General features: G+C 40.1%; 2 protein-coding genes across 2 annotated transcripts; both read right to left on the reverse strand.

Annotated features, from left to right (window-relative positions):
* Positions 1–1,557: 1,557 nt before the first annotated feature.
* Positions 1,558–10,466, reverse strand: LOC111947732. The gene is made up of 5 exons (XM_023957324.1): positions 10,098–10,466; positions 7,733–8,239; positions 7,542–7,658; positions 5,648–6,065; positions 1,558–3,177 (listed from the first exon to the last, which is right to left on the reverse strand). The coding sequence occupies exons 1-5, from the start codon at positions 10,109–10,111 to the stop codon at positions 2,608–2,610; spliced, it is 1,626 nt and encodes a 541-aa protein (XP_023813092.1). The 5' UTR covers positions 10,112–10,466; the 3' UTR covers positions 1,558–2,607.
* A 9,133-nt stretch (positions 10,467–19,599) lies between these two features.
* Positions 19,600–23,869, reverse strand: LOC101161888. The gene is made up of 4 exons (XM_023957321.1): positions 23,791–23,869; positions 22,194–22,769; positions 22,003–22,119; positions 19,600–21,874 (listed from the first exon to the last, which is right to left on the reverse strand). The coding sequence occupies exons 1-4, from the start codon at positions 23,802–23,804 to the stop codon at positions 20,806–20,808; spliced, it is 1,776 nt and encodes a 591-aa protein (XP_023813089.1). The 5' UTR covers positions 23,805–23,869; the 3' UTR covers positions 19,600–20,805.
* Positions 23,870–24,369: the final 500 nt, after the last annotated feature.

Raw genomic sequence — 24,369 nt, forward strand, 5'->3', positions numbered from 1 at the left:
CCCATGTTTACAGAGCGTCACAGGCAGTTGTTAGGTCAAACACTGAAAAGCGAACCCGAACCCACCCACCAAAGGATCATGGTGCACTGCCAGAGGCCCAAACAGCAGGATAGAGCTTCCAGTAAGAAGGACAATCTGGCAGTCAGTTGCTGGAGGGAAGCAGAGCTTAAATAGCATGAGTCTTGATGAGGGAAATGGTTGAAAGGTTAGACTGGAGAACAAAAAAACATCTGCACAGCTCCTGCAGAGGCAGAGGAGAAAGACTGCTAACCACTACACCATCTTTGAATCCAAATGGATTTTTATTTTTTCTTAATCAAGTGTGTTTCTGGTTGGAAACATTTTCCATGTTTGTTCTGGTTTAATTCAAATGAAGCTCCATGGTAATGTTATGGTAGTTTTAGGAGAACACATCTTCCTCTTACTTAACACATTTGTGTTTGATTAGACCAGTTCTTCCACATTTCTCTTCAGGACAAACTAAATATAACATCAGACGGCTGAAAACAAACACAGGAGGAAGCTGGAGGAGCGGCTGGAGCAAAACAAAACTCGAGATGCGTGGAGAGGCCTGAAGACAATCACCGGCTATGGACATAGAGCCGCTGAGACAACTGGGCCAATGTGGTTAACCTGTTCATCAATAGGTTTGATTCCAACGCTGCTCCCCCATCTCCATACAGCCCCAGTCCAGCAAACCCTCAGGATTGAGCCTTTTTTATTATTGTTATGCTGTTCATTTTAATGTATGGCTCTCACCAGCTCTCACCAGACAAAAAATAAATAAATACATTTAAGAATCCCCAAAGAAACCAAAACACACGAGTTGGAGGAATCCAAAGGAAGTTTGGAAATTATCATGGGATGGCCATGCGGCCATTTTGTGGCAAAGTTTGAGATTTGACGATTTTCACTTTTTCCCACAATATGTAAGTAGGCAACCTTAGTTCGGGCATTAAAAATGTTAAAATTGTGAAAAAATGTCACAAAAAAAATTCTGCTGATTCTGCTAAAAAAAGAAATCACATACATTACATCCATCTTCTTCCGCTCATCCAGTACCGGGTCGCGGGGGCAGCAGTTTAAGCAAAGATGCCCAGACTTCCCTCTCCCCGACCACTTCCTCCAGCTCCTCTGGAGGGATCCCGAGGCGTTCCCAGGCCAGCCGAGGGATGTAGTCTCTCCAGCGTGTCCTGGGTCTTCCTCGGGGCCTCCGCCCAGTGGGACATGCCCGGAATAACTCATCAAGCAGGCGTCCAGGAGGCATCAGAACCAGATCCCCAATCCACCTTATCTGGGTCCTCTAGATGTGGGCGAGCTGCAGTTCTACTCTGAGCTCTCCCCAAGTGACCTGCAGATATTACCTACAAGAACTCTGATGACTCAGAGTTCTGCTGTTGGAGGGGAACAAACTGGAGTACAGGTCAGCCATGATGGACTTTGTGGACTGGTGCTAAGAGAATAAAAATCAGGACATCATCTTCTGCAGACCTTAATTTAAAGAGCAATGCAGTTGATGCAGCAAGACAACGATCCAAACACCACAAAACTAAAGCATTGACTTTTGAAAATATGCTCAATCTTTAATTAAGTTATAATTTACATTCATTCATTTACAGCTCAGCCTAGACGGCAAAAGGAGGGTGCAAAAAGGCAATCTCAGCATACAATAATTTGGCATAACACAATTGTTATCGGTCATCAACACACTGTTCTATTGAGAACAAACCAAACAGAATCAGCTTAATGATTGGAAATTCAATGAAAAGTAAAGGTTAAAACAACAGGAAACTGGGATGAATCAGTCAAATTTAGGGGTGCAATGATTCATACCATTACTTGACAATCTGATTCATAGATGATATTGGTTTATTTGATCCGATTCACTGACCTACAATGGACATCTTTACCCAAAACTTAAACCATTGTGACTCAGAGATAAATCCCTGGAGCTGAACAGACCAGGGGAAGGTTTCCAGATTCCTTGCAAGATAATCAATTAAATATGTGCACAAACAAACAAGTAAACAAGAATTATTGGCAAATTCATTCACATTTTAGTTTCCTTAAGTCCAGCCCACTCTTGTTTTTCCACATCCAAATAAAACAAAGTGAACATAATAAGAACATTCTAGCACACTCTATGGTCACATGACTTTTCTAAATTAAAAGTGTTTCCACACATTGGACTGGAATGATGGTTGATCATTATTTGCTGTCATCATGTGTGTGTTGTCCGCTGTGATGCACTTGACCTTTCTTTATGTTATAGTTAAATAAATCTGCCATAGCTCAATCTAAATTACATTTACCAAGATAGATAAAAACTATTTTTTTAAAGGTTCAGGTTGATATTAAAATGAGGATTAAAATGAAACTTTTACAGAAGATCTTTTTCACCATTTGCAGTGCAGTGATCCCAGATCTACAACCAAAGAAAATATTTTTATCTTACTTTTTCCTCATCTAATCAAGAATCCAAAAATACAATGTGAGCCAATTTAGAACCAATTAAATTTATTTATCAAATGTTTCATTTTCTGGACTTTTTTTTTTAAAACTTATTTGATTGATTGATGACACACGATCTTTTATTTAGTCCTCCTCTTAGTTAGGCAGAACCTGAGTGTTGAGGTAAAATGGCGTCTCCAGAAGAGCTTCCTTCTTCCCTGATGTCTGCTGGCCGTCACACAGCGAGTCGTGGATTTTCTTCCAGGAGTCCATCTCTGAGCTCCACAGAGCAGCTCTGGCTCTGATAAATTGTGACACCTCCGTCTCGCTGCCTTCGGCCAGGCTGATGCTGTCTTTACAGATGAAGAAGAGGTCCATGCCGAGGAAGAGGGCGTTGACCGCGATTAAGCCGGCTCTGGCCGACTTGGACAAAGCCAGAGAGCTTTTCACAGCTGCCTGACCGATGTCAGGGATGTCTGAAGCCACTTTGGGAACACTACGGAGAGCTGCTGCTGCCGTACCCCCTGCCGCTCCTGCTCCCGCTGCTGCTGCCGCTCCAACTCCCGCTGCCGCTCCCACTTCCGCTGCCGATCCCGCTGCCACTACCGCTCCCGCTGCAGCTCCCACTTCCGCTGCCGATCCCGCTGCCACTACCGCTCCCGCTGCAGATCCTGCTGCCACTACTGCTCCCGCTGCAGATCCTGCTGCCACTGCCACTGCACCTACCTGAAACACAACTTTACTTACACTTGAAACCAGCTCCTCAATTTTTAATAGCTTAGCTGCAGTAGCTAAATCAACAATTCCATCAATGCTTTTAATAGTGGGGCAGATTCATTGGTGATACAAGCACCAAAATTGGCACTAATGACGTTCAGGACACATGTTTAAAGAAAAGTATGCTTTCCAGCTACATATCTAAGATGACTGCCATTTTTCAAGATGGCCGACCTATCAATCATGGTAAATTTCAAATCAAAGCTAAAAACTCATCTTTTCCAAATGGCCTATTCACTCCAACAGTAACCTTTTCATGTTTTTACATACATTTTATTTAATTGTGTATGTATTTAAATTGTTGTTGTTTTAACTGTTTATTGTATTTCTTACACTGTATTCATGTTGTGCAGCGACCTTGAGTGCCCAGAAAGGCACCTTATAAATAAAATGTAGTATTATTATTATTAATATTAAATGCTTTTATTGACATAGAACTTTTTGCCTACACAGTTCTATAAGCTATCTCTACCTTAGTATGAATGTATTCTTTTATAGCACACCCAGTGGTATATCCTTAATTTCAAAATGGTGTTTGCTACGTTGCTGAAAATTGTCGTTTTTCAATAAAACTTGTGTATTTTGGACCTTTGGTCACTGTTCTAACAGTTTCTACTTTTGCCTGCTGTATTCATGTATGTAGTTGTTTTATTTCTTCAATAGAGTGAATTTAAGGGTGATGGTGGTGCAATTGGAGTCACTGAGGAAAGGTGAAGTTGCCTTCAAAGACTTTTTCAATGTGATTGGCGACGCGGCATCCTTCTACAAACCCATCAAAAAGAAAAAGACAGACTTCTTTCTTCCTCTTTGAGGAATATGCTGTCCATGATGTGGTGCCAAAGATACAGAACTGCTCATCAAAATATGAACGGACAGGCACTGTTTTTGATGTCTACAGGACTTCAAGCTTAAAAGCTGAAGCAAGGTCAAAGCGAGGTCAGGGAAGTAAGCGTAGAGTGGCCGACAAAACCAAACTACCACCTATCTGGTCAACCTTCCCGAGAGATTGTGACAACAAGACTGAGCTCTTTAAATACCTAGCAGATTGTAGCCATGTGTCCCGACTATGTCGTAGTTGTGACCAAAGCAGAGCAGGCACTAGCAAATAAAGCCATCAGCCATGCAACTACGAGGAAGCAGACTCAAGGAGATTCACACATGCTCCCCATCTAGCCAAGCAGCAGGCAACATCTCTGTTGATAAGAGCATGTGACACAGATAATCTGGTCATTGCAGTCAACACCTTTGCGACTCTCCATTCAGGTTTGGAAGTGATGTGGGTAGAACTTGGCCAGGGTCAGTTCATCAGATGGTTCCCCATTTATGAACTGGTAGAGAATCTTGGTCCAGAGAAATCTTGTGGCATGCTGTCGTTTTATGCATTCACCGGTTGTGATGTTGTCTCATCCTTTCACGGTAAAGGCAAGGTAACTGCATGGCAAACATGGGGTATGTGCCCTGAGGTTAGCCCAGTCCTCAGGAAGCTCAGGCAGTACCCAATAACATTTCAGATGCTGACCTACACATCCTTGAGAAGTTTTTTGTGACAATGTATGACAAACACAGCAATACAAGTAAGGTCGATAAGGCAAGACTGCACTTGTTTGCTCGGAAGCATAGGTCTTATGATTCAATTCAACCAACCAGTGCATCTCTAGCTCAGCTTGTAAAACGATGTGCCTTCCAGGCTGCATGCATATGGGGCTAGACAACAGAGTGCAACACGCAACCTAAATGCTCAGCCAGCAGGCAAAACAATGGTCAAGTCTGGGAAGTTCTTTGGTTAACCCTGCCACCCATTGCTCAGTCATGCCAGCAGTTGATAAAGTACCGCTGCACCGGTGAATATAGGGGACCATGCAATTGCTACTGCAACACCTTGAGATGCACACAATTCTACAGCTGCAAATGCATGGAGTAAAAGAAGCAATCAGCAGGCACACAAGAGAGCTAGATTCTATTCTACATCACTATATGGTGTGATCTTATGACAACACGTGGATTGGCAACTTTGCCGTGATAGTGTTTTTTTTTGCATAAAATTTTCATGATACTACCATAGCATTTTATTATGTACAATTTTTGAATGCTGTATTCAATTCCTTGTATTACAAAAAATACGTTTTGATAGGTATCTCATCAGAATAGCATTACTATATGAAAATTTAGACCAATTGCTGAGGACATAGGTATGCAAGAGGCCACCTTTAAAATGGGCCCTTATTTTGTTTTTGAAGTTGAATAATGTACTTTTTTGCAAATATGTGCCAAAACTAGTACTTGTATGACCAAGTGAAAGATTGTTTCAGCAATCTGCCCCACTGTACAACCAACCCCCAGCTTTGAAAGCCAGTTTTCCGACTCTTATAGCAAACTCTACATTACTAGCTTCCAGTTTGGAGATTGCTCTGTTGTTCACCTTCTCCAGACAGTCCTGTAGTTTGGTCACATCCTCCATGAAGCTCTGGAAGACTTCGCTGGCTTTCTTCTGGTGCGTCCGGTTGACCCCCAACTCAGTGGCTGTGGTGACGATGCTGTTGACTCCACTGGTGACGCCCATCCCTACCCCTGTCATGGTGAGTGCTAAGGAGATTCCTGCTGTAAAAGGCATCAACGCCAAACCAACGATGGACAGCACACCTCCAACCGCCCCCACCGAGCTGCCAACAACACTGGAGATCTTTGCGCCTTTGTTCATACTGTCCAGCTGAACAGCATTTTCTTCCAACTCGTTAAGAAACTGCAGCATCCTGGGCTGACGCTCACTAAACTCCTTCATGAAGCTGGAACCAGATTCTTCCTGGAACAAGAACACCATCCGGAAGTCCAGGTCCATCCTGACAGGACAAAACAGGAAAGTGTTGGACTCTGGTTTTCTGAAATGTTCCTCAAAAGAGTCTGGATTATTAGAAGGAAAATAAAGCAGAAAATAAAATGCAGATTAGAGCCCTGCGCTGGAATGTTTTCTTCATCCCGCTACCACCGAATTTCTGACCATTACCGTCCGCTCCCGCAACGTATGCGTTACACTCCCGCCCACCAAACTCTGAAAATGTATTCCCGCACAATAATAGAGATGCATTGATTTTATGTCTTCTCCCGTCCCGCAGGAAAAAACCAAACACGTTTATTATATGTGGCGGACACACGCTCCAGCAACGCTGCAATTAAGGCAGAGACACGTGATAAGACGTACTCTGCACTTTTATTTTGAGACGCTAAACATTGTACAGCGCACAGGTGTCATCATCCTCTCCCCTTCCCACAATCATGGTGTTAAAAAGAAGTAAACTCAACAGGAAGAAATAACCAAGGGTGAAACAACATAACTGCCAGATGAAAGGACACGTAGGCAAAAAGAAGCACCCGTGCTCAACCCTGTTTGAGCTGAGTTACTCAGCCTGTGGAAATCCGAGTCCGACAGCAGACCACACGTGCACATGACCGACACAACAATACAACAAAATAATATGATATGACCTGCATGAAAACTGTGGTATTTTGTAAACATAACAATAAACAGGAATATGACATGGGCAACGTCCTTTCTGCACGCAACACTGTGGTCGCTAATCACTATGATAACGTTTGAACATGCCTTCAAAATAAGTGCATGGAAATCCGACTCACCACAATGCTTAATGGTTTGAGGGAATCTCCCGTTTGGATAAATCCGTAATTTAAGTAGGACTCCTGATACTGTCTATTAAATGTAGCTTTCTTATTTTGGAAGTGGAAGGCTCTTCTTCTGTCTCCTGGCTGGGCGTTTTCCCCTTGGCAAAGAAACTTTCCAACGACTTTTGTGTTTTACTCATTTTGCTAGTTCCTGGGCTTTATTTTAGCGGTATCCTATCACATGACCGAGATGAGCGAATTGGCCTGCGTCAAGAGTTACATAGACGGATGGAACAGAGAAATGGGCAATTTTTCAAAATAAAACATCTTTCAGATTTCGAAAGAAATAAAACGGAAGTAATGCAAGTTATTTCATTTTTTTTCTGTGTGGCCCGGTACCAAATGACCCACGGACCGGTACCAATCCGCGGCCCAGGGGTTGGACCGCTGCCGTAAATACCTCGTTTGAGGTTCTTTTCTACATCATCTATTGACATCTTCTCCATCATGTCGCAAGCCAACCTCCATAATCCCGCGGTGTTTGTTTTTAGCCGCCCGCTCCCGCCCGCAGCAAAATTCAAACCGCCCGCGAGATTTGGGTTGGGTCCCGTGGGACCCGATGGGACCCAATCCCAATGCAGCCCTCTAATGCAGATCAAAGATTTTGTTATTACAGTAAGTAAAACCCAAAACCCTACCGTATGTCTTTAAGCTGGTTGATGTGGTCCAGCATCCTCTGCATGTTAAATTCAGACAAATCCACATCCAGCTTCACCACAACTTCTGTCTCCGTCAGGCAGCCATCATTCAGACAGCTGTGGAAAACACTGTCAGTCACATTCATTGGATATTTTCTGCACACAGCTGTGCCTATTTGCTGTAGTTTCACCTTTTCTCCATCTTCTCACACATCTTCTTTGTGGTCTGGATGTATCTGTCCAGCTGATATGCCAGCACCTCAGCATTTTGCATTTTGGGAAGGAAGAAAACGCTCGCATCTCTTTTAAACTCCAGCAGGAGAGGGCAGATGAGTTTTGCAGTGTTGATGACGACCTGAACGTAATCAAAGCCGATGTTTTCAGGAAGCTGGATCAGCTGGTTCTCCATGAACACGTGCACAGAGCTGACCGCCAGCTTCTCTATGGCGTCCAGGAAGCACTGGAGTGTCTCCAAACCTCCAAGAGTGTCCATCAGCACCTCCTCCAGCTCCTTCTCCAGCTCTGCAGACTGTTTTACCTTGACTTTGTCAGCCCTGTCTTTGATGTCTCTTATCATTTCCAGCTCAGTTTCCCTCCACAGCATCCATTTGGAGAACTTCTCACAGAAATATTTGACTATCTGGATGTCGGTGAGAATGTCTGTGACGTAGCACCTCAAGGCGTCCTCCAGCTCCTTTCTGTAAAATAAAACATTGCCTTGTTGTAAAAAAAAAAGAAAAAAGAGAGCAAATATATTCTTCATGTCCCAGTAAAACGTTTTTTCGTTTTTCTTTATTACATTTCTGCAGATGTTTCAACAGATGAATCAAAAATTTGATTTAGATAAAAATGTTCAGGAGCAGTTCTTTAGCTTTTATCAGGATTTCTACTAAATATTATCTAAATGGGTTTTATTGTGACCAAGTGTGGAAACACTGATGCACAGAAAAGATGTTTTGATAAGATGATAGAGAAAAAATAACAGTAATCTACTACCAAAAAATAAAGATGAGAAAAAAATCTAGATAGATGTAAAAGAATGACAATATTGTTGTTGTTATATTTCTATTAATCAGATTTAAATATTAAATACATTTATTTTAAACAAATAAATAACAGAAAATTGATTTTTTTTTTTACTTCTCTTCAAAGCTTTGCTTGCAAAACAAATATTAAAACTGTGGTACACAACTTGGTCATAAACATATTTAACCCCCAGTCCCTTTAACGATCATATTAGCTGATCTTGTTGATTATTAAAATTTTATTGCAAATGTTTCAAAAAGATTTTAGCTTTAAAGTTTTTGGAGTTATGCGTTAGTGTATATATATTTTGCATAAACATCAAGAGGAAATAGCTTTTTTTTTTCTTTTTTTAAAGGAAACAGTTTATACCTTTTGATATAGGTTCACGCGAATTCTCTTCAAAATAAAAAAACCTTGTGTCACATAAGATCGCGTCAATACACCAAATGTAGTAAATGTAAATGCAAATGTGGTAGTAGGAAGTGTGATGTCAACAGTTATTCAAAAAAACTGTTTATTTCACTGTTTGTGGTGCATCTTAGCTACAAATACATAAATCTAACAAACTAAAATAAGCTCAGAGATAATTCAGTGACCCCTACTGTACATTCGAACTATAAAGCACACTTAAATGCCTTGTATTTGTTCAAAAATAGAAAATCTGCATTATAATCTGCCAGACTTTTTAATTGCGAGACTGCTTGGAACTTTGTCTATAGCTGAATGGAGTTTCATGTTTTTTAAACATTTCTCACTTGACTTTGTCTTTGCTTTTTTTGGGGGTTATGCCTTTTATTTTGTTTCTATGCATTTTACATTTTGCTATGAAGCACAATACCAGTTTGATCTCAATTTATGTTTTGTTATTTGCAACAAAAAGTGACAACATTTACAACCGTGAATGGAGTTTTTTTGGACACTTTCTGGTTCGTTGTGGAATTATTTTGAACAATATAATTCCATAATTGCATATACTTTCATATAATATAATCAAAAATGTATCTGGAAAAATATAATTTTACTAAAAAGTTGCCACAAAAGCATTTTTAAAGATAAATGAAAACAAACCGTAAAGTAGTAACAGAAAGGCCCCAAAACGTTCCGGACTACAAAGGGTTAAGAAAATAAAAGACGGTTACAACATTTTACCAGCAGATGGCGCCAAACTGCTCCAGCTTGTCAAGTGATTTGGGAAGTTTGTAGACAAAACATCAAAGTTTGCGCCTAAAACTTCGATGCTGTGGTCAAATTTATTATTAATTTATCTATTTCATAACTGAGCTTATTTTCTGCACTTTATCCAGAGATTTAAATCGCTTTAAAGCAGAAAGGTGACAACAGGGAATATATGCGCAGAGCGTTTTAAGTTAAGGTCTTTGTAGAAGCAGAAAGATTATTTTGTTTGACTTCAGTTTGTATTTTTAAAGATTTTAAAATGGGAACAAATTGACAGTATGGAGGGGAAATGTTTAAACCAAACTTGATTAAAAAACGACCAAAAACATTGAAAGAGACTAACAGAAAGTTTACCTGACTGCAGACATGGTTCTCCCGCGTCGTCGTCCGCAGACCCAGATTCACCTGTACCTGCAATAATGAGAGCTCGGTTCCGCTGCACAGAAAGTTTAACACCTTATTTAGGTTTCGCTTTCGCTTCTCCAGATCAGCAAGTTCAGCCGCGCCCACATCCACGGGGCGACACAATCAGTTGTTTGTTTTAACACTGAGGAACGATTGTTGCCATGTCGGGTCAGCTGTTCTGCCCGAACGGTCCCGGAACCGAATCAACAGACCGGAACTTTTCATCCAACAACAGCACAGTTCATGTTAGAGCTGCTGTTTATGCCAATCAAGGCTTTCTGTCTGCAGCGTCTGTTCAGGTTTAAAAGGAACCGTCATGGGGCTGCGCATGCTCAGTTGCAGCGCAGAGCGTCACACCTGTCCACCGCCACAAAGCTGAGAGTTTGGTTTTGTTTCTGTAGCAGGGAGAGTTTGTCATCTTCCCAATGTGCACTGTCCCTGTTCAAATAAATAAATAAATTTATTTTCCTTAAAACAAAGTGTTAGGAGACAAAAAAGAAGTAAGAATGTCTCTAATTGAAGATCAAAGCAAAACAAACTCAATAGAGATCATATTTCACATTCATGGCACAGAGGTGGTCATGGCCAGTTTGGCACTATAGACGAAAGGAACCTTTTTTCAATTTTTAATATATATACAATCAAAAAAATATATAATAAAATGTATGTTACTTTATTAACTATTTAAGAAGAACATAAACAAGAACATAAAACAATAACAAATATTGTTTGTCGGACAATGTAACCTGCAAAAATCCTTCATAACTACAAATAAACAAAACAAAAAATTATAGTTATTTAATTTATTTAACTTATTTTATCAATTATTATTATTATTTATTATGTAATGAATTATATTAATAGAAATTGTATAATGATAATGTGTTCTAATTGATCTTATACATAAACATTTTTAATATGATATCAATAGTTATCACTTCATACTAGTGATTGGTGAGTCCTCTTTCCCTCTTTTAGTCTTTACTCTCATGCTATGTCCACACTGGTCATGTGATGCGTGTTCTAGAACATGCTAAACGCTTGTTCTTCAACGCTCGTTCAGCCTATAGCCTTCACACTGGACCTTTGCAACCCCATGAGAATGGAAGAAACATTGTGCTAAGTGTCATAGTGGCTGAGAACAAGCCACAATTATGATGAACTTTGGCAGCAGCAGATTTCAGATGATTGGGACACCCATGTCATGGTCATGGTCATGTGTTACCAAATCTGAGTCTGGGAACGGTTGTAGAAACTTGGGTAGTGATGCATATTCACTCAATTTATGGAAACATAAATGTGTTTATATGCATCAGATTAGGTTTCACCCACTGTTCATCCTGCATTTTCTTACTTACATACAATAATACAAATATTATCAACAGAACAGGAATTTGACATGAAACATGTTTCAATAATTTCACGTGGAAATCAGTGGTTTTAGTGTAGATAACCAGTCATTTAAAAAAAGCTGGAGACATTATTTTTGCCCCCCCCCCCCCCCCCCCCATATGAGGCCGTGGGAGATCACCAGCATTCCCTTTACTTAAAACCGCCTCTGTCATGGCATCAGAACTTTTTCTCTTTTCTTCTTGAAATATTTCCACAAGAGAAGACCAAGTCCTGACATCACAATTTAACTTCAAGATAAACTTTACGAGACTTCATCACAGGAAAAGCAACACTAGAAGAAACAAAACAACGCTGATCTGGATCCACAAAGTCCCACCAAAGGGCTTCATCCTGTCGAGAAGAAGAAGAAGAAAAAGCTGTCATTCTTTCATTCAAGAGTCTGCAGAGTGTTGTGTGTGGATGTGTTGGGATTCAGTTTGTCTGTAATCTGCTCAGATTATTTTCAGATTCAACAGTTTTGCCACGTCATCGTCACACAACTCAGTGTTTACTTTCTTCTTCTCATGCTTCCTGCCACACCTCCCATTGTAGTCAGCTGAACGTTATTGCTCAGAGAGAAGTTTTGAAAAAAATTTGGGTCTGACTGAACCTGACTTTTCTTTTCTTTTCTTTTCTTTTTTTTACCAAGAAGTCACTGAAAAACAGAATTAACAATGACGTTTTCACATTTCAGTTATTTTACTTCTTTGCAGAGACAGAAATTAAAATAAAAACCAACCCCACCCCACCAGGAATCTATTCAGATCCAGCTCAGCCACATGATCTCCTATTATTCTCTGTAAAATCACTAAGGACTCTTAACAAATACTCCGATCATCTTTTGATCTATTTTCAAAGCGTTCCCACTGGTCTGTTAATCATGATGATATCTGTTTTTAGGCAAAAGGCCAAAACCTGTGTCATTTTCTAGAACATAGTTTCTGCAGAGCGGCAGGAGTTCATTGGAACTTTACCTCTGAAAAGACAAATTTCTTCAAACTGCATTTTTTCATCTGCTCCTGATTCCAATTTGAAAAAGAGAATATTTAACTTTCTTTATACTGGTCCTCCATTGGCAGAAAAATACCACAAGAAGATGTTTAAAAGCACAATTTTAATAGAAGCTAGTCTTTTACAGCACTGGCATGCCGTACTGACAAGACGAAATCCGTCCAGACTCCAACCCCAGGCAGCAAAAACATCCATCTTGAACACAAATCTTAAAAAAATTTTAAAAAATGTTGTCGCAATATTGTTTTAAGTCATGTGAAATCAAAACAAGAAAAGCTTGTAACCAATGATTGAGGGCATTCACGATTCATTCACAATTATTCCTGCTTTCTGTTTTAATGTTTATATAAAAGGAAATTTAGCAAATTGAACCTATTATTTTGAAGGACAAAAAATAATATTTCCGTCTTAAAATTACTTTCTTTTTCTTGTCAGATTCAAAGTTTTTCCAGAATTCTGAGGTTTCATTGAGTCAAAATTAAATCAATGATGTTTTCCATTTATTTCTTATTTTACTTGACTGCAAATTCTTCATGATTATGAATGCAATTATAATATCTCATTATTATACTTCATTCATTCCTTTTTTGGGGTCACGGCTGCTGGAGCCTATCCTGGCCACTTGTGGGACATCCTGGACAGGTCGCCAGTCTGTCGCAGGGCTGCACAAGTCACACACATGCACACTCACACCTAGGGAGGATTTAAAGCAACCAATTGATGAAGTCTGTTTTTGGACGGTGGGAGGAAGTCGGAGTCCCCGTAGAAGACCCACGCATGCAGGGGGGGAACATGCATTTTTATACTACTTATAATATTTTTTAGCCACATATGTCCGTTTTTGAACATCTATAATCGCATTTTGGATATTCTGAATCAAACTTCAGTTTGAGAAGTCCAAAAGTAAAAAAATTTGTACACTCAATATTGCTCTGTAGACATTTATAGTTGCTTACTTCATAAAATTTGAATTTCTGACAGGCCAGTCCTGTTTTTACAGGTTAAAGTGATTAAATCTGAAGGAGACAGTCTGCTTCTCTCATCCTTTAGAACATTTTCAACTAAAACCATCGAATAGATCTACTGTCCCAGACCTCCATTCTGTTTGTGTTTTACTTTCACAAATCTTCAATAACCCTTTTTACTGTGCCGTTGTCTACCGTCCACCTGGATCAAATGGTGTGTTTTTACAGGAGTTCAGCGACTTTCTTTCTTCCACTATGAAGCTGTCTAACCTGATCATAGTTGGTGATTTTAACATGCACATTAATGATGACTCTGATCTATTTGCCAGTGGTTTTATCAGCCTAATGGACTCTTTTAACTTTACTCAGCATGTGTCTGGGTCCACACATGTTAAAGGTTGCACACTCGATCTTGTTTTTACCTTGGGTGTGCATATTGATTTTATCTTTTCTGAGGACATTTTTATTTCTGACCATCATTGCATTTTTTTAACTTATCTTTTTCTGTGTCGCTCTTGCCTGTACGCAGAGAAGTCAGCTCTCGCATCCTTAAACCCTCCACAGCTGAGGTCTTTTCTAATGCTTTTAACCTGGTCCTTTCTCCGTGTACCGATGTTAATACTTTATTATGTAACTTTAACCGTTTTTGTCTTTCCATCTTGGATAAAGTTTGTCCTGTTAAAACTAGACTGGCTCCTGTGACTAAGGTTTCCCTTTGGATTAACGACAGTATTCGCCGTCTGAAACAATTATGTAGAAAAGTTGAACGTTTATGGAAAAGAACTCACCTAGATGTTCATCTCCTTCATCTTAAGGATCTTTTAGTTTCTTTTAACAATGCTGTTAGAGATGCGAGGGCTGCATACTTCACTAATCTCATTTCCAAAAGCAGAGGTAATCCTAAAGTGCTGTTCAACACTATTAGTGATATTGTTATGCCCAGTCCACCTGCCGTTCCCATCCATTCAAATAATTATTGTGAAAAGTTTTTATCATTTTTTATTGAAAAGGTCAGATCTGTGAGAAGCTCTCTGTGTCACACAGCTGGTCCTGGCTCTGGTTCTATTCCTGGTCCGCCTCGTCCTGTGATTTTAGACACATTCTCGCCTGTTTCCCTCCCTGAGCTGGTCAGATTAGTTGGCACAATGAAGTCATCCTCTTGCTCCCTCGACACGCTGCCAACTTCTCTGCTCAAAGATGTCTTCCAGTCCATTGGTCCCTGTGTCCTGTCAATAATGAACTCGTCTCTGCTGTCTGGTCAAGTCCCTGAGCACTTTAAGGAAGCTGTTGTACTTCCTCTCCTTAAAAACCTGGGCTTGACCCCTCCCTCTTGAGCAGTTTTAGACCTATTTCTAACCTTCCTTTCATGTCTAAAATTTTAGAAAAGGTTGTTGCCAAACAACTTACAGCTGCTCTCGACAGTCATGGGACATTCGATCAATTTCAGTCAGGTTTTCGCAGAGCTCACTCCACTGAAACAGCCCTTCTCAGAGTCACTAATGACATCCTGATGCAGAGTGATGCAGGAAAATGCTCTGTGTTACTGTTATTAGACCTGACCGCAGCCTTTGACACTGTGGACCATTACATCCTCTTGGACAGGCTGAAAAACTGGGTTGGGGTCTCCGGATCAGCCTTAAACTGGTTCTCCTCATATTTGACTGGCAGATCTTTCTCTGTTGTTTTCTCCAAGTTTAAGTCCTCCTCTGCTTCCCTCACTTCTGGTGTGCCCCAAGGCTCAGTTTTGGGACCTTTATTGTTTATTTTATATCTGCTGCCTTTACAGCATATTTTAAGTTCTTATAATGACATTTCTTATCACTTTTATTCTGACGATATTCAGCTTTATGTGTCTTTTAAACCCCAGGATGTTTTTAAAATACAGACTTTACAAAAGTGTCTGGATTCTGGATGAATAACAACTTTCTCCAACTCAATGAAGCCAAAACTGAGGTCCTAGTTTGTGCTCCTGACAGTTGTCTCCCCCAGATAATCCATGAGCTCGGTCCACTTGCTTCTTTTATCAAGCCCTCTGTCAGGAACCTAGGTGTAACTTTAGACCCGGTGTTGGGTCACTTGTTCGCTCTTGATTTTATCATCTTAAAAACATTGCAAAACTGAGTCCATTTGTGTCCCGTTCTGAGATGGAGATGCTCATTCACAGTTTTATATCCCCCCGTCTCGATTATTGCAACTCCATCTTCACATGTTTAAGTAAAAAATCTCTTGAACGGCTCCAGATTGTCCAGAACGCTGCTGCTAGGCTTTTAACCAAGTCATCCAAGTTTTCACACATCACCCCGTTGTTAATGCAGCTGCACTGGCTCCCCATCCACTACAGAGTGCATTTCAAAATCCTGATCTTAACATACAGAGCTCTTAATGACCAAGCACCAGTCTACAGAAAAGACCTGGTGCAGCCATACACTCCCAGCAGGGGCCTGTTTCAGAAAGGAGGTTAAGTGTAAACTCTGAGTGCGTTAACCCTGAAATCAGGGAAACCCTGGGTTTTCTGTTTCAGAATGGGAGGTTTGTTAAACCAGAGAAAGCAGAGTAAGTCAAACCCGTTTCTGAAAGAGAGGTAACTTCTACTCGGAGTCAGTGTCCATGGTTACTTATGCTGTGAACCTAACCTGGTCGGGAGCAGGTTTTATTCTCCAAACTCAAAGTTTCTGCCGGTCTCCTCCCCTTTTTAAAGACGAAGTGGTATTTTTCGCTTTAACCTTCATTGCCCAAATGTCCGTCACACAGAGACGGTCTAAGTGACAAGAATGGCTTGTCCTTTTTTGGAGGACCCAATAGATGAAGAGGCTGCATTAATTCGTAGAGAATTATATTTACCTTGTACGAGGATTTTGAGACCTAGACTCGATTTTTTGTCATTTCCCCATACGTTTTTGTTTGAGCATTACCGTTTTTCGTTGCAGTCAATCACATATACAAAATGAAAACAACATTAGATATGTATTGCTATGTAGATGTTTCATATGTCAAATATTGTCAACAAAGCCTACATCCATGACATGCTCACATTTGACCTGATTGAATTATGTTTTTATACTTCATTTTTAGCTGCTGCCATGTTCTTTTAATTCCTGCAGGATTGCATCTACATGAAAATGAAACCAGGGACATTGAATTAGATTAATGTAACAATTACTTTTTGGAAACACAATTTGCTAGTACTGCTTACTTTCTTATTCCCATATAAACCTATACCACTTGATCAATACAAGGGTAGTGTTGCAGCGTGTGTGCTGAGCGGGGTGCGATCCACGAGAGACAAGGGGAGGGGCGATTGCAGGTGCAGATGGGGGGGGGGTGAGCACGGAGCGGAGGTGTGTGCGTGGTATATATTGTGTGTTCGGAGGACGGAGCACTTAGTTAAATAAAGAGAAGGTGTCATTCCCGCTCTGGAGGTTGAGGGTTTCGAACGGGAAGTGAACCCCGAAGGAGATTTTCCTTCGGCCCTGAAGGAAATCTCCCCTGCGCTTCTGACCACGGTCGGTCGGAAAGACGAGAGAAAAGAAAGGAGAAGTCTTCGCGCAGCGAAAGGTTCAACAGTAGACAAAAGTTCACTTTTAAAAACACAATTGCATGTATTAATATTAAACTGACCAAAGTTTGCAAGAGGGGAAGGTTAACAAAAAAGTCCTCTAAACATTACCGACGTTAAATGCATTTTCCCCCAGATTGGTTCTGTACACTATGCAGCATTTCATGCATTTACACCAGGAATAACACTTCAAAAGTACACCGAAATATCGCCATTTTTATTTCACTCCTTACGCTATTTAAAAAGTTATTACAGTCAATATTTTATAACAATGATTTAAATGCAAACTTAGGCATTAACTTGAGCAGCTATGTTTCCCACGCTAACTGTCTCTGTTTTGCAGATGCAGAGGTGTTGCTTTTCTTCTGGAATATGTGCTCATATTCACTGTAACTCTGCAGCAGCACGTCAAGTTCAGCCTGCGAAAAATACGCAGACCTCTTTTTTCACGGTTGCCATGGTGACTCGTGATATCTGCGCTCCATTGATAATGGCTTCTTATAGTCGCGGTGCGCACGCTCACCTCCGAATCAGTCCACTCAGAGTTGATTGATCTAACTCGGATCAGCTTCTCTGAAACAGAAAACTCAGAGTTGTTAATCTCCCGATTGACAAACTCAGAGTTCAAGTTCAACCTCAGAGTTGGTTGAACCTCCTTTCTGAAACAGGCCCCAGGTCACTGAGGTCATGTGACCAGCGTCTGCTGGCTGTTAAGAGAACCCGGTTAAAGACTAAAGAGACAGAGCCTTTGCCACAGTGGCCCCATCCCTCTGGAACTCTCTTCCTCTCAGCCTCAGATCTGTGGACTCAGTGTTTTCTTTTAAAAAGCAGCTAAAAAAATATCTTTTAAAAGTAGCTTTTTCTTAATTTCTTTTTAACATGTGTTTTTACTGTGTTTTACTGTTGTTTTATCGTGTTGTACTGAGAAGCACTTTGTGATTTTTTATCTGGAAAGAGGCTATACAAATAAAGTTTATTATTATTATTATTATTATTATTATTATTATTATTATTATTATTATTATTATTATTATATGAAAAGCTATAAAACACAAAAATTCTCTTTTTTAAATCATTGTTTTAATTTAAAAACAAAACACAAATGAGTAAGATACAAGTAAGTTTAACAGCATTAGTTAAACATATATATATATATATATATATATATATATATATATATATATATATATATATATATATACATACATATATATATATAGTTTCTTTAGGTATTTTGATTTTATGTTTGTCATATAAAATCATATCAAATTTAAAAACCTCAAAACTTGTTGTAAGGTGACTTCCAGTTGATGGCACCAAATCCAGCTGTGCAGGATTTGAACCTGGTATAAAAATGGTCTTCCACTCTTCTGCTGCAACACGACTGTCCTCTTTCTGTTTCCCATTTATGTGTTTAGGATCATCAGGAACATACAATCATACAATCATTCAGATGTGAGACAGTATAGGAAGACGTACATCAGCTTTCCATCCTGGGGGAGGATCCCTCCTTTATGTTTACATCCCTCAGGGTTTCATCTTTTTTTTCCTGCATCCATTTTTTTTTAGGAGTTTTTCCTTACAAATAAGGAGGGTCTAAGGGAAGGAATGCCAAGTTTAGCCTTGTCTGTTTAGTTGAGTTTTGACATTACATATTGAATTCTACAATTTCATGCTCTTAAGGATTTCATGTTTATTATACAATTACCGGTAAGAAGCCCTTTGAGACGACTATTGTTGTAATATTGGGCCATATAAATAAAATGTAATTGAATTTAGGGGGTGGGTTTTGGGGACCTAATTTTTCTTGAACCACGAAGCTGTGAAATCGATCCAAAGTCATAAGAAGGTTGCTGTTGGCTCACAAATGTCAGCTAAATTCACTTTGTTCTGAATCAAAAACAAAGCTATCCCAGCACCGCAACACACATATTGACACTGTAAATTTTCCGATGCAGTAAGCAAGTTCTTCAAAGGCAAAGCGAACATCCATGACATCCTTTGCGGGACCTACGATCTCACCAGAAGGAAGGATTAAAGTGCTTAAAATGCCAAGACTCTCAAGCTTCAAATTCAAAACGCTTGGATGAAAAGCTGCAGAATCTTCATTTAACCACTCGGTCCGCTGGACCGGTTCAAGGTTCTGGTTGTCAACAACATGAAAGACTTTGAGAAGAGCTTGATCAGAGCTTGATCTGAGCAAACAAATGCAGTAATAAATAGAAGAGTCAAATATGATTTCTACAAAATCAAAGCGCCTGGGATCTGTGTTATCTTAAAAGTCAATTTTGACCCTGATTTTTGTCAGAGTTCTGACCTGCAGACGAACCTGACACCCAAAAATATTGAGCTGCACTGATATCAGCTGCAGAAGGACAATGACCCTGACAAACACTGCCTGTAGATCTTACAGTGGAGAGAACTTTGAAAACTCTTTTAAACCAGGACACCCTTTGCAGATCTTAAGTTAAAGACCTACGGACTTATTGCAACAAAGCAATGATCTAAATACGACAAACTCACAAGATTAACAACATATTCAGTCTTTTATTGCAGCTCTAATGTTCTTTTGCAACTGGAGAAATTAGTTCTATGTAATTTTTACATTCATTTACAACCCAGCCCAGGTGGAAAATTATGAAGGGGAAAAGCAAAAGCAATCACGGCATACAATTATTTTGCTCCACACACAATCATCAACATACTGCTTTATTATTAAAAACAAAACAGAAACATTAATTATGAAAAATACCCACAGATTCATGAAACTCATGACAGAAATGATAAAATGCATAGATGAAAAAATACAAAAACAAAGATACACTCAAGTCGCATTACCAAATTAAATATACTGATCATTAACTTAAGTAAAGTACAGCTTGATTTATTGCTTGAGAAGGAGTGGGAAAAAGGGCATTTATAAAATCCCACCCCAGCTGAGTTTATTCATTTTAGAGTTTTGCATAGTTTTCGTAATCCAGTTCTGATCGGATAGATTCTTTTCAAGTAACATAATCAAGTGCTTATTGATGATTGTTATCTTCAGAAAAAAATTCATTCTTGATTTCAGTAAACTGTAATGTGAATCACACACCCTCTAATGATATGTAATACTCATTGATTCTAATCAGAATACAATTTCATTAAATTTCGAAGTCGTTGCTTCACATTGCAGATCAAATTATCAAGTAACATCATTAAGTGCTTATTGATTATCCTCAGAAAGAATTCTGACATCTTTTCAGTAAACATTGATGATTCACACTTAAAGTAGCTGATATGTAATACTCATCGATTATCATTAGAACAATTAAACAGGCTAACAATTGGCAATTCAATAAAAAGTAATGATTAAAACAACTGAAAACTGTGATCATCAGGTAAAAACTGATAAAGGAGTCATATTTACATTAATCTTTAACAACACGGAGAAATAGAAAAGACATGGAACAGCAGGAACTCACAATAGAGATGCACAAGAGTGAGACCAGTGTTTCTGTGAAGATACGGCTGAAAGATCTGAATTGAAATAATCACCATTTGGACCGCAGTGATCCATGATCTACAACCCAAGAAAATTTGGTATCTTACTTTTTTCTCAAGCATTGAAAAATGCAACGTGGACCAATCAAATGAAAGATTTTGCAAGCAAATTTCGGTTGATTTATCAAAGGTTCCCTTTTCTGGACCTTTTTTTTAACTCACTCTATGATTACACATAGCAATTGATCTTTTATTTGTTCATCCTCTTAGTCAGGCAGGACATCCTCTTAGTTAGGCAGGACATCCTCTTAGTTAGGCAGGACATCCTCTTAGTCAGGCAGGACCTCTTCTTAGTCAGGCAGGACCTCCTCTTGTTGTTGAGGTAAAACTGCGTCTCCAGAAGAGCTTCCTTCTTCCCTGATGTCTGCTGGCCGTCACACAGCGAGTCGTGGATTTTCTTCCAGGAGTCCATCTCTGAGCTCCACAGAGCAGCTCTGGCTCTGATAAATTGTGACACCTCCGTCTCGCTGCCTTTGGCCAGGCTGATGCTGTCTATACAGATGAAGAAGACGTCCAGGCCGAGGAAGAGGGCGTTGGCCGCGATTAAGCCGGCTCTGGCCGACTTGGACATACCCAGAGAGCTTTTAACAGCTGCCTGACCGATGTCAGGGATGTCTGAAGCCACTCTGGAAACGCTACGGAGAGCTGCTGCTTCCTGAGCCACCGCTTTACTTGCACTTGAAACCAGTTCCTCACTTTTTAACAGCTTCGCTGTAGAAGCTAAATCAACAATTCCATCAATGCTTTTACAGACACCTCCAGCTTTGAAAGCCACTTTTCCGACTCCCACAGCTAATTCTATGCTACTAGGTTCCGGTTTGGAGATTTCTCTGTTGCTCACCTCCTCCAGACAGTCCTGTAGTTTGGTCACATCCTCCATGAAGCTCTGGAAGACTTCGCTAGCTTTCTTTTGGTGCGTCCGGTTGACCCCCAACTCAGTGGCCGTGGTGACGATACTGTTGACTCCACTGGTGACGCCCATCCCTATGCCTGTCATGGTGAGTGCTAAGGAGATTCCTGCTGTAAAAGGCATCAACGCCAAACCAACGATGGACAGCACACCTCCAACTGCCCCCACCGAGCTGCCAGCAACACTGGAGATCTTTGCACCTTTCTTCATCCTGTCCAGCTGAACAGCATTTTCCTCCAGCTCCTTAAGAAACTGCAGCATCCTGGGCTGACGCTCACTAAACTCCTTCATGAAGATGGAACCAGATTCTTCCTGGAACAAGAACACCATCCGGAAGTCCAGGTCCATCCTGACGGGACAAAACAGGAAAGTGTTGGACTCCTGTTTTCTGAAATGTTACTCAAAAGAGACAAAAGCAAAAAATAAAATGCAGATCAAAGCTTTTGTTATTAAAGTGAGTACAAACCAAAACCCTACCGTATGTCTTTAAGCTGGTTGATGTGGTCCAGCATCCTCTGCATGTTAAATTCAGACAAATCCACATCCAGCTTCACCACAACTTCTGTCTCCGTCAGGCAGCCATCATTCAGACAGCTGTGGAAAACACTGTCAGTCACATTTACTGGACATTTTCTGCACACAGCTGTGCCTATTTGCTGTAGTTTCACCTTTTCTCCATCTTCTCACACATCTTCTTTGTGGTCTGGATGTATCTGTCCAGCTGATATGCCAGCACCTCAGCGTTTTGCATTTTGGGAAGGAAGAAAACGCTCGCATCTCTTTTAAACTCCAGCAGGAGAGGGCAGATGAGTTTTGCAGTGTTGATGACGACCTGAACGTAATCAAAGCCGATGTTTTCAGGAAGCTGGATCAGCTGGTTCTCCATGAACACGTACACAGAGCTGACCGCCAGCTTCTCTATGGCGTCCAGGAAGCACTGGAGTGTCTCCAAACCTCCAAGAGTGTCCATCAGCACCTCCTCCAGCTCCTTCTGCAGCTCTGAATACAGTTTGCCTGTCTTGGTGAACATGTTCTTCACATACTTCTTAAAGGCTTGACCTTTCCCCTCTGATGTGGCACAGTTGCTGACTTTGTCTGCCCTGTCTTTGATGTCCCTTATCATTGCCAGCTCAGTTTCCCTCCACAGCATCCATTTGGAGAACTTCTCACAGAAATCTCTGACCGTCTGGATGTCGGTGAGAATGTCTGTGACGTAGCACCTCAAGGCGTCCTCCAGTTCCTTTCTGTAAAACAAAACGTTGCCCCGTTCTTTTATTAAAAAGGTTTCTGCATTTTTCTTTCTCAATTGTGTGCTGGAGATGCAGCAGATGAATATAAAAAGAGAAATTGATCTAAAACTTAAAATAAATAAAATGTCAACTTACATAAAAAAGCAGTTGTGAGCAGGTCTTTAGCTGACAACAGTAATCAAGGTTTCACAAAACATCAGCTAAACACATTTTAATGTGACTAATTGTGAAAACACTGTTGAGATGATAGAGAAAAAATAAAACCAATTAATTGGAAAAAAAAAGAAAGATGACAAAGAAATATGTAAATGAATGACAAACATATTTTCACGTTCCTCTCCCCAAAGTTCTGCTTTCATAACCAATACCTAAATATTGAGATGAAAATTGGTCATAAACATATCTGAGAAGTTTGAAAACTGCACTAGACACTTACAGTTAATACATCTTATCAGCAGCAACGGTAGCATAAACTGCTCTAAATTATGTCAACACATTGGTTTCAAAAAATATTTTTGCGTTTTCAACACGTTGATGCGTTGTGTTTCATCCTGCTTTCTCCTTATCTCTGATTTTGCATTCATAGGTTTCAATTTAGCGTGACATAGCTGCCATCGACCAGTCTGCTGATTGCCCTAGATTCTAACCAATCAGGTGTCTCTTTCTCGTATCGAAAGATCTTGGAGGCAGAGACAGACTTTGGACTTTGTACCAGTTCTGTTTGACGGGATCCTACAGTTTTCCACCAATCTGGCTTGTTTCTGTCTGAGTAAAACCCAGAAGGAGCAGCAAAGCTACAGAAATAAAATAAAACTGGGTTCTTTATTTATTTAAGTTAGTGTGGCAATGTGTGACTGTTTTAAGTAATACGTATTTTAGAAACAGAGAGGCCATGTTGTCAAATTACAGTTTGCATAAGAAAACAGATCAAAACGTGCAGTAAAAATCAAAAATGTCAATCAAATCAAGTCCTGAAACTTCTAAAGCAGTTTTCTGACTCAAACAGAAAGCTTACCTGGTTCCAGACATGGTTCTCCCACCAGATTCACCTGTACCTGCAGAAACCAGAGCTCTCCTGCAGAGATAGTTTAGGTTCTTACTTTGCTTTCACTTTGGTTTCTTCAAATCAGCAGATTCTGTCACACCCATGTTCACCCATAGAGCTGCTGTTGATGCCATAAAAGGCTTTCCAGCTTCGGTTCAGGTTGTTCAAGGTAACCTTCACACGACACACATGTATCAGCAATGGAGAGTTTCTGTGTTCGATCCCGATCAGAAAACTATTCAAATTTAAACAAATCTTCTCCGACTGAGACAGGAACAGCTGATTTCTGAATCCAAACCAGAAAACACAGATTTCCACAAAGTAACAGAGCGATGCTCTCATTCTGAGGAGGTCAACCAACCAGTCTTCAGACAAAAACAGGACATTCCTTTTGTAACTGTGTTTCATACAATCATTCAGGTGTGAGACAGTGTGGGCATAAAGGGGATGTTGGTAAATTGTTGGCCATCCAAGAAACATTTTTTCATGTGTGCTTTTCATTTCAACTTATCAATACATAGTTTTGGATCCATCCATTACCTAAACTCT

Source organism: Oryzias latipes, chromosome 8 (assembly GCF_002234675.1).
Source record: "Oryzias latipes chromosome 8, ASM223467v1".
In the NCBI taxonomy this organism is placed as follows: Eukaryota; Metazoa; Chordata; class Actinopteri; order Beloniformes; family Adrianichthyidae; genus Oryzias; species Oryzias latipes.